We start from the raw sequence: 13434 nt of genomic DNA on the forward strand, positions 1-13434 counted from the left end.
ACTGAAGCAGTTTGTTCCCTCTCTGCTCGTGCAAGGTGCTCAAGTTGGCACCGGGCATTACTTGACAGGTCCATATCACGGGACACCCGACCACATCAATCCAAATCCATTAACAACTAGATCCTAGTAGGAGAAGGTAGATCATGGAAGGGCCCTCGCCACCTCTCCTTTAATCAATAGCGAGCCGTGGAGATGGAATCTGATTGATAAAGTAAGATTGCATAGGATAAGTAGACGTGTGTATGTTTTCTCCATGATATCAATCTTTAATTTTCCTTGCCTCGAGTTGACTCCTTTATCTTTTGGTTTCAAGTGCTACACAACAAGCCATAACCTATTCGTTCAATTGGCCTCTGATTCATAAAGTGAATTGCAAAGGATAAGTAAAAGCGTGTATTCTTTCTCCTTGAATTTTCCTGCCTGGAGTTGAGTTGATTCCTTTGGTTAATGTTCAGGAACTTGCCTCCTACTTTTTGTTAGTGGAGTCTGGTGCTCGAGTCCAAAAGATTATGACCTGTTCTCTTGTCAAATGTGTTTACTGAAACTCCCAGATGCAAGCATTCGCTGCTCTGTGATCATGAGTCAAGACCGATGTTATTTCATCGTACGTTCAAAGAAAAGTTCTCTTCTTTTGCTCCTAATGGATGGATGGGCTTTGGGCTCACACACACCTCGAACGGCACGATAACAATGTCAATGGAGGAGTGTATGTAGGTCCACTCTGAAGACTGAAAGGAAGACTTTTACCGCAGTAGTAACTCACGGGTTGTTTTGAGGCCGAACATCTCATGTGCATTGACTTATCAATTGCTTTATTTTAGAGAACAGAGCCTCCCGGTACAACCATTCAAAAGGGCTCCACAGTAACCCTTTTTGGACCTGGCCATTAATATATGTTTCAGTGTACGTCCACCGTCGAATTCAACGAACGGTTAACTTCATCGCAGCCGTCTAATGGGAACAAGGCGTTGTGAAGATGAAGCCAGCGCCGAGAAATGAATGGACTCGCTTGTCTCTTCCCCTACCATGGAAGGAAGATTTCTGTCATGTCATCCCTGTTCACGGGTATGTTATCGTTTTTTTGGATGTCTTAATAAGACTGTTATCTCTCTATTATCTTCTACTGTGCCGCTGCAGTTGAATGAAGCCCACATGCAACCAACCAAATCACTCGAATAGATAGAAGCAGTGTGGGATTGTGAAGCGGATGGTAAATTGGGAGGTTAATTTGATTGCAGAATCAACCGTGGATGTTATTGGTATTGTTTACTACGGCTGTGGAGTGGATTTCACTGAACTTGGAGGACTCTTTCTCTGTGCATGATCTGGGTAAGCCTTCAATGCTGAAGGACTAAATCTAACAATGTCTACGGTGGTGCAGGAACGCTGCACAGAGCATAGCAGAGGCGTATCTGTCAAAATTCAATTGAAAAAGGGCCCTTTCCTTTAACTTTAATGATGACACTGCCATTACCTACTCATATAATCCTTCACTGTGGAAGAGTCGGAACAAGGAACACCGGAGCGGGTAGCTTCCATTGCTCAGCATGGCTTCCTCCTCGGCTTACTTCCCTCTCTTCCTGTCCCTGTTGCTCTCTTCCTTCGGCACCATCCTCTCTTCTTCCTCTGAATCAGACCTGCTTCTCACCTTCAAAGCCTCCATGGAGGACCCTGCCTTGGTTCTGTCCGACTGGTCCCCGAACTTCACAAACCATTGTAACTGGACTGGTATTACTTGCTCCAAGACCACTTCTCTGGTTACCTCCATAGATCTTAACAACCGCAACCTCTCCGGTGACATCTCTCCTTCCATCTGCCAACTCCCTGAGCTTTCGACCCTTAACCTTGCCACAAATAACTTCAATCAGGCCTTTTCTCTCCAACTCACCGAGTGCTCTAGGCTAGTCATTCTCAACCTAAGCAACAATCTCCTCTGGGGGACACTTCCTGAACAAATAGGTCTACTGTCAAGCTTGGTTACTCTTGATCTCAGCAGGAACCACATTGAAGGGCAGATACCACTCAGCTTGGGATCGTTAGTGAGGCTCCAAGTTCTCGACTTAGGAAGTAACTTTTTCTCAGGTATCATCCATCCCCATGTCTTGAAGAATTTGAGTGAGCTAGTCCTCCTTGATTTGTCTCGCAATCCGTCTTTAGTATCTCAACTGCCTCAAGAAATCGGGAGAGTTTCTAAATTAAGATGGCTGTTGATGCAAAAATCTGGTCTTTATGGTGCTATTCCTGAGTCCTTGCTTGATCTCCAAGAACTTGAGGTTTTAGATCTTTCCCAGAATAATTTGACTGGGATTATCCCTTTGGGGCTTGGGTTAGGCCTTCTGAAGTTAGCTTCTGTAGACTTCTCACAGAACATGCTCTCTGGATCCTTTCCTATTGATGTCTGCTATGGAAAAGTTCTTCTAGAAGTAAGTCTTCACGAGAACTCTTTCACGGGTTCACTACCTAAAAACATTGAGAAATGTTCCAGCCTTGAGAGGCTTCAAGTGCAGGATAATAAGTTTTCCGGTGAACTTCCCTCTGGTTTATGGTCACTGCCCCAGTTAAAGCTACTCAGAGCTGAGAACAACCTGTTCACCGGTGAGATTCCTGATGAGGTCGGTGTTCCTTCTCAACTGGAGCAAGTTCAGATTGATAACAACAACTTCACAGGTGGAATCGCAAGAGGCCTTGGATCAATTCACACTATGTACAAGTTTTCAGCTTCACTCAATCACTTCTCTGGTAATCTCCCTGATAATATCTTTGATTCTCCTGTATTGAGTATCGTAAATCTGTCCCACAATTCTCTCACGGGACCTATTCCAGAGCCCAGGAATTGCAGAAAGTTGGTTTCTTTATCCTTGGCGAGCAACAGTCTGAGCGGAGGCATACCACCTTCACTTGGCCACTTACCGGTACTGACATACCTTGACATTTCCAACAACAGGATTACCGGTGAAATCCCACCTGAGCTTCAAAATTTGAAGCTGGCACTGTTCAATGTTTCTTTCAACCAGCTTTCAGGAAGTGTTCCAGCTTCTCTTGTTTCTGGTCTTCCAGCTTCCTTTCTACAGGGAAATCCAGACTTGTGTGGACCTGGGTTGTCGAATCCATGCAATGTGAGACCAGAAAGACAGAACTCCAAGAACAATGGACTGATTTTGACTGTAATTGTGATATCTATCATTGTCGGCCTCATGTTAATAGCCTCAGGACTACTTGCCGTGTATAGGTTATCTCAAAGTCGGCCTGGTTCAGGTAAATGGAAATCAGTGTTCTTTTATCCTCTCAAGATTACAGAAGACGAGTTACTGATGGCTTTAGTCGAGAGAAATTCTATTGGTGAAGGAGCGTTCGGTAAAGTGTATGCCATCCAGGCACCGGATAGAGAATTCGTCGCCGTCAAGAGGCTACTGAACTCCAGTAATTTGTCTTTCAGAGCCGTGAAGGCTGAGATAAAAATTTTGGCGAAGGCCAGGCATCGAAATGTCACCAAGTTGTTAGGCTTTTGTTACTCAAGGGGCACAATCCTTCTCATTTTCGAATATCAGCAGAAAGGTAGCTTGGGAGATGCTCTCCGTAAACCAGGCTTCTCCATGGATTGGCGTTTTCGCCTCAAAGTTGCTGTTGGTTCTGCTCAAGGCTTACTCTACCTTCACAACGATTATGTCTCGCAGATACTTCATCTTGACATGAAATCTAATAACATTCTCATTGGTGACGATTTCGAACCGAAGATAACTGACTTTGGCCTTGCTCGTGTTATTGGGGAGGCAGCATACAAATCATCAATAGCTTCTGAGCTGGGAAGCCATTGCTATTTCCCTCCAGGTAAACCATATGATGCAAGGAATATCCCATTTCGGTTTTTATCACTTACATTGTTTGAATTCTTAGCGTTATTGTCTGAAACAGTAGATGAATCTCTACTTTTTTAGATGCCTGAAGAATTTCTCATTGTCTGCTTCGCAAGGCACGTTCTGTTTTACAACTTGATCTTTGGCTACTTGCTTGCAGAATATGGATGCATCAAGAAGCCAACAGAACAAATGGATGTGTACAGCTTCGGGGTCGTTTTACTGGAGCTCATCACCGGAAGACCAGCGGAGCAACCGGAGTCCCGGGAGTCCCTCGACGTCGTCAAGCTAGTGAGAAGAAAGGTGAACATGACGAACGGAGCCCTTCAAGTTCTAGATTCCAAAATCTCAAGCTCAGCGCAGCAAGACATGCTGGAAGTGCTGGATCTTGCTCTTCGATGCACCTCCGTTTTGCCGGAGAAGCGACCGACAATCGTCGAGGTCGTCCGGTCGTTGCAATCACTCCAGCCGATCACCCTACCTCCGATGCTCACCGGCGACGGCGAGCTGCCCTGCGTTGAGTAAAAGGATTGACAATAATATATATTTTCGCTTTGTTTTCCCCCTGTTATTATCATGGTTTGTTTAGTCTAATTTCTGGAATGGAGACTTGCGTACAGTGAAAGATTAGTACGAAAGGAACTCGCATTAATTCCATATTTTGTTCTTGAAATGAGTTTTTTTTTTATCAACGGGGTTTGAACAGGTCGCCCAGGAAGAACAGGATTGATGGTTGACCGGCGCTCTAAAGAGGTGACGTAGGCAGTGACCCGACTCACCGTGTCGACACGTTGCCATTAGATTCATTGAATCCCACGTGGTTCTGACCAGGCGTCCCGACCCATTGACTTCGGCTAAATATTTTACTTCTCGAAAATATCCTTGCCATTTCTACACGTAGCTTCACTTTTTCCTGGTAATTTAGACTAGCGAAGGGTATTTTTGGTATATGGAAATTGTTTCATGGAGAAGTCAGTTACGCGTCCCTGACCCTGGTGATCGTCGGCCTCTATAAATGAGTGGTCTGGTCCAATTCTTCTCAATTTCATCGCCCCCAAATTCGAATCGCGATGGCGGAGAAGAAGAGGAGGGGGTCGGTGGCTCAGCGGGTGGAGGAGGAGGCGGAGCTCCAGGCCGCCCGCGAAGCCGGCGCGCTCTGCGTCAACCACTGCGGGTTCCCCGGCAACCCTGCCACCGGCAACATGTGCCGCTCCTGCTTCCTTGCCTCGGCCACCCCCCTGCCCAGTTCCTGCTCCGCCGTATCCACCCCTCCGATCCGGTCCCCCGCGCCGGCGCCGGAGGAGAAGAACGCGACCGTGGCGGCGTCAGCGATGCCGCCGCCGGCGAAGGAGGTGAAGCGGTGCTTGGTGTGCTCGAGGAGGGTGGGGCTGACGGGGTTCCGGTGCCGGTGTGGGGAGCTGTTCTGCGGCGAGCACCGGTACTCCGACCGCCACGACTGCAGCTTCGACTACAAGGCGGCCGCCAGGGATGCGATCGCCCGAGCGAACCCCGTCGTCCGGGCAGCCAAGATCGCCAGGATTTAAGAGATATCCTGGGAAATTGTTCTAGATTTCCTTCTGCGAAGCAAAAAATCTCAAAGATGTCAAATTGTATCCGAATTCAATTATTAATATATGTATGAATCTTGAATTCATAGCAATTGATTGTTGTGATTTATGCATTTAATTTTTCTAAATTTGTCGAGTACTATATTTACTTCTACCAATGTTTTATTAATCAAATCCGATAAAATAAATTATCCGGTTGAAAGTTTGACGTGTCTGTCCAATTGATTGAAAATAAAGCCATAAATATAGAAAAATAATTTATTCTCTCTTCAATGTTTGCTTACTTTCTTAAATGCCACTAAAGTTTTAATATTATTGAATTGCCTAATAGTTCTTAGTTTTATTGAAATCAAATAATATATTTATTATATCATCTTTTTGTTAAGTTTCTTAATTAAGTTGCCAAACAACTAGAGTTTAATTCTCACATAATGAAATTAAGTGAGAATTAGGGGTGCCACATTATGCATCATTGTATTTTTTAAATTTATTTGATAGACAAAATATAAGATTGAACTATCTATTTGATAGTTCTTCTTTTCTTGCAGAAGAACTATCTATTTTAAGATTAATCATATATAAAAACAACACAAATATCGAGAACGGAAACAAATAAAATAATAAATAAAGAGAAAGAAAGTTTAAAATTATTTTTTGCTATTTTTCCACCATTGATGAGGAGCTTAGAAAATTTTGTATCGATAAAATTGTTTTTCTGAAAGGCAATCGTGTACCTCTTCAACAGTTGGGTTTGGACCTGTTTTTCACAAAGCACGATCATCTATGTTTCACTTGTCTCTGTTGCATGGTGGTTAGAGCTTGTTTCTTCACCTCACTTGCGTGTCCAATGCATATAAAGAACATACAGGAAGAACACAGGCTCCGACTCAAGCGACAGAGTCTTTCCTATAGTATTTTGTGCTGTAAGTGCAATCTCAGTTCAACTTCGATTAGGAAACCCAATCTTTAGTTGGATACAAGTCGCAAATTTTCTTTGCTTAAGCCTATACTTGGACAAAAGAGAAACACGAAATGCTACAATGGAACATCAAATATCGATCACCCTAGATTGCGGCTACAAGAAATAAATCTACAGAATGAATAACTATGGCAAAGAACCATGCCTGCAAAGAACCCTGCACTTCAACACCCTATCTTGAACATAAAAACCAGGCATTGCCATAATCTTTACACGAGAGGGGTTTTGTGCTCTGTGTCTCTCTAAGGGAATATCTTCCATGTAGACGGGATCGAAGTTGCAGTTTTCCTCGACCCTCAGGATAGTCAGAGGTGGGCTGAAGGAAAATGCAAGCAAATGCAGCATCCAAATGCATTTGGCAGCAACGAAGAAACACCGGAGAAGCTCTTCAGGCCATGGCCTTGACCAATTCAGCAAGGTAACAAGGCAGCTCATTTTTTGATCGCAGAATTTGCTGAAGTCTTCGCTATAAAACTTGGTCCCCTTTTGCAAAACCTCATTCCAGCTCAAATTCCGAAGGGAAACAAAAGATGAGAAGTTCTCCCGGTGCCCTTGTTGAGGATCAAGAAATCTTGAAGATCCATTCTCACGGAACACACAATTCTCAAAATCCTGATATAGACATTGATTCACAAGCGCTTCCAAGTGATAAATTACTCCTTTAGAATACTTGCTATTTAACATCATCTGATACGGTTGCAGAAGCAAATTTATGTTGTCTGACAAATCGTCATCCCTTTCTTCAATCTGTTGAACGAGTGTCTTGCAAAACTGCTTCACAGAAAGCCTTGCTTCTGATACGATCTGCAAGAAGCCCTCCACCATTACCTCTTCACTAACAGGCATTGTATTCTCCTTTTTGCCACCAATGGACTTCATTCTCTTCGAAAAGTTGGGCTTGTCCTGAACCTGGGAGCTCTTTGCATGCGTAGCCTGCTTTAAGGCCTTCTTCAGCTCTTCACAGTATGCTTCCAAACTGACCAGCTTCTGTTGAAGCTCACCCAATGCGAATCTCATCTCTGAAACTTCTGTCAGTGCAGCATCCTTATTTTCATTGGCCTCCAGGAGTTCCTTCTTGAGTGATTCAAGTGAAAGAGCTCCCCATTCTTTCAGAAGTTGGGACATATTCTCTGATTCCACTGTTTTTGGTGACATTTCAAAGATTTTGGGGAGTTGGGACACATCGACATCGTCTGGCTTAGTTTTCTTTCTTGATTTTGGGAATAACCAGGAAAGAACTGGACCTCTGTGTTTAAGGTGCATTTTGACAGATTGTTCCGGTTTGCATGATGCAACTGTTCCTTTTGTATTCTTGAGGTTCCTTCGATCCATATTCATCTCCAATGAAACAGCTTCCTGCTTGCATGCGTTATGATGCATTGTAGTAATTCTACACTCACCTGAACTTGTTCTTTCACTCAAGGACTTTACACTGTTGGATTCTGGAACAATTTGAAGCTGGAGCATGCGATTGATGCTTGAGGTTCTGTTTGATTGTAGCTCAACTATAGAGGGAATCTGTGGTTCATTATTCATGCTTTTATTATCAAAGGCAACCGCTTCATTAATTTTTCCTTCTCCTTCCAAGCCATTAATGGCATTCCATGTTTGTGATAAACTTCTATTCTCTGGACGAAGACAGTTGTATCCGGGGAGGGAATCCTCTTCATAACTCTTCAAAACAACAATGACAACAAAAAACAACAAGAAATCTAACTTTACAAACTGAATTATAGAGGAAAATGAAGCAAAACAGTGGTCAAAAGGCTCCTACAAACATACTTGCAAAAGATGCAAATAGAAAGATACATATTGATCTAGCAATGAAATTAATACCAGAATTTTACAAATCGTTAATGCTGAAAATAGATTAGAAAGCCACAAGAATTTTCATACAAGGATCAGGATTAGCAATTAGCATCATATCAAATAAAGAGAACAATGGAATTTATAATTTTTCTCCCCAAAGAGACAAGGCAACAAATGAGATACAGGAGTTCAGTGTGCAAATGGTTGGTATTGTTAACCAAAAGGATATAAATGCTCAAGTAAAGTCACATGGGAATAGGAAGTTGAAGATGAGTATCAGTGTTGAGAAATTGTGGAGATCAATCTTGGCATTGCAAAGATTTAAAGGCTCTGAAGCAAGCGTGCCATCACACAAGGTTCCCGACCAATGTGGAAAAGATAACGTGTATAGTCTCACGCGAACATAGCAAAGAAGGATTATAACTACAGCAAATCTTAGAACACCAAAGGAGAAGTGATGAAAAGTGAAATCTCATAAAATGAACCTAAAAGGACCAATGAAAATCTAGTGCATTGTCTTTTATGATATATTATTACAAGATTGTCCAAAGTCTACAAGGAATAATGGTAGAACAACCATAACACGAAATCATTCGGTATCTCACATCAGAAACATTAAACATCCAAGCTAGACCCAAGGAAAATAGCATAATGCAAATATACTGATTCTCTATTGATTAGGGTCCCTTTTGGCAACTGTTTAAGCAATTCAATCATTTCCATATCATAAAATTTATGATCACTTTCTTGTTTGTGGTTTCATCTCCTAGCAGTTGACTTCTTTCCTGCTTCTTTGCCATTAATGGCGTCAATCTCACATGACTAACTGAAACAGTTTGCTTACAAATTGGGCAACTATCAAATAAGCGTTGATTGTATAATAAGATGCTTCACATGCACATTAGATTACTATTGAAGAGACTGACACATTTATATATCAAAGCAACACTGAAGAAGATACAGAAACCCTAAGAATCAGAGGAACCCTAACTGCCTGAGGTGCCGACAAACAAAAAAAGGGCCCTGGGATCAAGAAGAATCGCACCAGTGTAGCATCAAAATCCATCAAGAAAGAAAGAAATCATCAAATAAGCGTCAAGTTATAGAAAATAATGAACTGAGAAACTTACTGAGCGGCATGAACGAACCTAAACGAAAATTACATCTGGAAGCACAGATCAAGAACCCATCTTGCTTCGCAGTGCGATGGACATGACAAGCAAAATGAAAGGAAGGAAAAAAAAAACTAAAAAGAGGAAGCTTTTTAATGGAAACAGGCAGCTGCAGAACTCACCGGCGCGAAGACAGGATAATCTTCCTGCACTGACAACTTGGCGGCCCCATGGGGTACTAAAGGGGAACCGCCAGCAGCCAACATCGCCACAGCGGGGCTGCCACCGGAGCCCCCTCGCAGCAGAGCTGCGTGGAGAGCCCTCAGCTCTGCTGCTTTGAGAATCGCCGCCTGGATGTCCTGTCTGCGGATCCCATGCGCCTCGGCGGAACAGCCACCACCACCACTCTGCCGGTCCATGACGCTAAGGATATTTCAGGCCATGGGTGGGATTAAGGCCAATGAATGGGTTGTATGGAGGCAGCAGCGAAATTGTCTTGCCAAAAGGAGAATTCTTGGGAGGGACATGGAAGAAAAAGTAAATAAAAGAAGACAGAGAGAGAGGCGGAGGAAAGCAAAGCCACGCTTTAGGCAAAATGGATACAAAAACCGAAGAGGGAGAGAGAAGTTGAGAAGATCATGAATAAATATGCATTCAGAGGTAAAAGAACCTCCTTTGCTTTTTCTTTAATGCTCAGATAAAAATGAATGAGCATTGGAGGAAGAGCATGCCCACCCGCCATAAAACCAATTCACTTTCACAGCTTTACCTCCATTACTAGTATTCTTCTGATTCACTTTTTCTTCTTCCTGCTTTGACCTATCAATCTTGTCTGGCGATCAACATCAGTAAACAAACCGATACATAGTGAAATCGTCAAACAGAGTGTTAATGCACCAGAGCCTACTAGGAAAGAAGACGCGCCACGTATCAGTTGATGCAAATTGGGTTGGTGGCGGCAATAAGTACACACATTAAACAATAAAGGCAGCGAATTAGTGGATTTGGAGGAATTTATTAGTCAGGGTCGATGATGCAAACAGCGTGTTAGCTGTGTAATGATTGCATTTAGAATGTCCATTCTTTTCATAATTTTTCTTGGATTTGTGTGAAATCTGGACCTCGAACTTAAAGTTACTGAAGCTGATATATTAAGATATTTGCTAGTCAGTGTAATCTATGATCGCAAAAGACGAAACCATAATCAGATGGACCATTCTACTAACTTTGTTATAGGGTCTGAAGATATCATTATCAACCAGCTACGCCAGTGTACCCTAGAACGAAAGGTGCCCCCTCTCAATATTATCCAGCTGAGTTTTAGTGGAATTTCAGTCCCTAATGCTGATAGATGACTAATTTTGTGTTCCTTTTTGGCATTTCTTTCTCCAGAAAATGCATAACATGTGAACATCTAATCTATTGGTAAACAGAGAAATCTTAGACCGATTTGCCTGTAGTTAACTATACTTTGAGTAAATCAAAATCAATACGTGTAGGTATCATTCATTATGACAAGAAATGATTCGACTAAAAAAACCAAATTTTTGGTGTCTGTTGTGAGGTCCCTGAAACAATAGTGTCGTTAGGTTTTTGGCATATATAACTCGTCGTAGAAATAATGTTACTCCAGAGTTGAAACGAGAGGATCTGTCTAAGAACAAGTAAGAAGTCCGGCTCACATTCATCTAAGTTCACAAGTTCATACCTCGTTAAGTCTACAGACGCTAAAAATTTAACAAAATGTTGACTGCGTTTCCAACATTTGTTCTAGTTGTCTCATCTTTTGTTCATTGAATAATATATTGGTGAAAAAGAAGCTCCATTCCTCCTTTTAAGTTTTTATAAGAGAAGCTATTACCCTGGATTTTGTAGACTACATAGAATCGAATGTTTAGTGCATGTTTCGTTTCATGCTTGCTACTGTTAATGCCTGCCATGTTTTCTCTATTAAACCTGCAGAATTTTCTGTGGTTGGGGCCCTTACCCACACAAAATTATTATCAGGTCCACAAAAAGCACACAGCCGAAAGGCACATATGCCCAAAAGGTGGAAGGAGAAAGTGAAAATTTAAGGAGAAATGTATCCAACAGCACCCAACAAAGTGGTTTGCCCTGGTTCCATTGTCACATAGCTCAAGGGAGCACTTTTGCTGTGCAAAAACACAGGTCCAGCTGTTGAGAAAGAAAATCAAATGAAGGAGCTGTTAATGTGCTTGTTTAATAATAAAATATTACTAATAATCAAAGAGGTGTTCTTTTATTCCAATGTTGACTTGAGATGTAAGGGTGGAAGGAGCAGCAAAGAGTGGCTGTAAGATGCCAACCGCCGACCCTTTTGCATCATGTTTCTTGGTCAATGCCAACGGCAACCCGAAGGAAATGTTATCCAATGTACTCTCATCCCTACTGTTAATTTTGTTCATTACTTGTTTCTGAAAAAACTAATCAACAAGTGTTTTTATTTGCCATTTTATCTAGTACCAGGGTACATAAGTACATATATAGACCATCAAAAGTGGTTAGAACCTTCACATGCAGATGTTTTGTTAGACAAATTCCTAAGAACAAGGAAAAAAAGTTATTTAGGTTCATAGCTTTCCCAAGACAGTAGGGCTACTTTTATGAGACATGATGGAACAGATCTAACTGGTTTTCTTTTTTCCACCAACAGATCTAACTAGTTAAATTTCAGATAATGGGTCCAATTAAGAGCTGAAATTAACATCATCATCAGGCACATGCATGAAAGAGAGATACGACAAGAACTGTGATGTGGATAGGCATCCAAATGGGTAGATGTTTAGTATCGACTACCTTACAAAGGAGTCTCCCGTCCTGCCATCCTAATCGTTCTTCTGATATATGCAACTGCGATGAGGTTCCTTTTGAGTATCGGATGCCTATTAAGAGACAAGGTTACTTTTCAGTAGATCTTGTTTGTGTCTTCTTGGGCTCTTCTCTGGTTGCAACCATTGTTGATCAGGCCAATTTGCATATCTTGTGGGCAAATGGAGACTTCAGAGTGTGTCAAGTACTAACTGAAGAAATTTTGAACACCTACAAGAGCAATAACCCTTTCCAAATGCTTTTTGTAATTCCACTTTAATGGGCACAGCCAGACAAACAGAGACAAACATTTGACGTTCAATTACGGGATGTGGCAAATAAAGAGGGTAGGCCACTTAACACACTAGCAGGTACAACAGAACGAAATCAGTGAAGCAAACTAGAGATCAATGTAGGACAAAGGGAGAGGTTGAGGAGTTTAGTGTCTGTATTGACACAATTGGAAGCATAAGTGTCTAGCACAAGAGAGATACCGAGCAACATTACCTAACATGCAAATATTTTTATGTTTTTTTTATAATTCAGATATTTAACTCTTCGAACCGATTAATTTTGAAGATGACCGATTTGGCCTCACGAAAGTTTTTCATCAATCACCAGAATAAATTAGAAAGCACAAACAGTATGTTGCTCCACAATCAGAGTTTTATGATTATCTTTCCACTTGAGAAAATTAATCTATAATAAATCGTAGTTGAGAATAGACCCATGAATATTTGTAACAAAGGACTGAATTCCCATGCTAAAAATGTAGGTGGACATTTAAACTATTGAAGTTACAAAAGATAACAAATTGTACTTATCCCAGGATAATTTGAATATAAGTTGCAAAGGAGAAATCAGTACTCTGACTGAAGCCCACGTTCGCTGATTCAGTTATTAGAAACTCTAGATAAGAAGGGGCCATCCTGTACATAAGGATCAAAGTGACAAGAACAGGCAAATGCTGAATGTAAAATGAATCCATTTAGGGACGCAAGGGGTCCTTTGTGTTTAGATGTTAAGGAGCATGCAATTTGATACTGTGATTCTCTGCCATCAAACACTGGTAAGACCGTACTCGGTCATAACCCAAACTTTTCTAGCAAAATCCATTCAAACATTGTGGCAACAGACTTGCCATCTTACTTCCTCTCCAGTTTAGCAACTTACAATTTGACAAACGATAATTCACATTGTCTTTGCTGGGCAATGATTAATACACCTGCTCTTTATAAACAGACAATCGAGTGAAAGGTAGTCACATATAAGAGTTTCCAAAT

General features: G+C 41.7%; 3 protein-coding genes across 3 annotated transcripts; 2 read left to right on the top strand and 1 right to left on the bottom strand.

Moving 5' to 3' along the window:
• The first annotated feature begins 566 nt into the window (after positions 1 to 566).
• Positions 567 to 4463, top strand: LOC141832328 (probably inactive leucine-rich repeat receptor-like protein kinase At5g06940). Its single transcript, XM_074719827.1, has 3 exons — positions 567 to 1065; positions 1138 to 3828; positions 4015 to 4463. Exons 2-3 carry the CDS (start codon positions 1548 to 1550, stop codon positions 4377 to 4379), a joined length of 2646 nt encoding a protein of 881 aa, XP_074575928.1. The 5' UTR covers positions 567 to 1065; positions 1138 to 1547; the 3' UTR covers positions 4380 to 4463.
• Positions 4464 to 4895: 432 nt separating this feature from the next.
• LOC141832335 (zinc finger A20 and AN1 domain-containing stress-associated protein 1-like) lies at positions 4896 to 5514 on the top strand. The gene has a single exon (XM_074719839.1). The coding sequence runs from the start codon at positions 4925 to 4927 to the stop codon at positions 5396 to 5398; it is 474 nt and encodes a 157-aa protein (XP_074575940.1). The 5' UTR covers positions 4896 to 4924; the 3' UTR covers positions 5399 to 5514.
• Positions 5515 to 6287: 773 nt separating this feature from the next.
• LOC141811675 (IRK-interacting protein-like) lies at positions 6288 to 9987 on the bottom strand. The gene is made up of 2 exons (XM_074699709.1): positions 9505 to 9987; positions 6288 to 8075 (listed from the first exon to the last, which is right to left on the bottom strand). The coding sequence occupies exons 1-2, from the start codon at positions 9739 to 9741 to the stop codon at positions 6528 to 6530; spliced, it is 1785 nt and encodes a 594-aa protein (XP_074555810.1). The 5' UTR covers positions 9742 to 9987; the 3' UTR covers positions 6288 to 6527.
• Between the last annotated feature and the right edge of the window lie 3447 nt (positions 9988 to 13434).

This window comes from Curcuma longa, chromosome 1 (genome assembly GCF_044706935.1).
Source record: "Curcuma longa cultivar G26 ecotype Majalengka, Jawa Barat chromosome 1, ITB_CL_G26_1.1, whole genome shotgun sequence".
Taxonomy (NCBI): Eukaryota; Viridiplantae; Streptophyta; class Magnoliopsida; order Zingiberales; family Zingiberaceae; genus Curcuma; species Curcuma longa.

Bases quoted from the DNA above. Each gene is read 5' to 3' on its own strand.
- LOC141832328 (XM_074719827.1), top strand. From the start codon at position 1,548: ATGGCTTCCTCCTCGGCTTACTTCCCTCTCTTCCTGTCCCTGTTGCTC. The intron at 3,829-4,014 runs GTAAACCATATG...ACTTGCTTGCAG, and splicing joins CCATTGCTATTTCCCTCCAG to AATATGGATGCATCAAGAAG.
- LOC141832335 (XM_074719839.1), top strand. From the start codon at position 4,925: ATGGCGGAGAAGAAGAGGAGGGGGTCGGTGGCTCAGCGGGTGGAGGAG.
- LOC141811675 (XM_074699709.1), bottom strand. From the start codon at position 9,741: ATGGACCGGCAGAGTGGTGGTGGTGGCTGTTCCGCCGAGGCGCATGGG. The intron at 8,076-9,504 runs GTGAGTTCTGCA...GTTGTTTTGAAG, and splicing joins ATTATCCTGTCTTCGCGCCG to AGTTATGAAGAGGATTCCCT.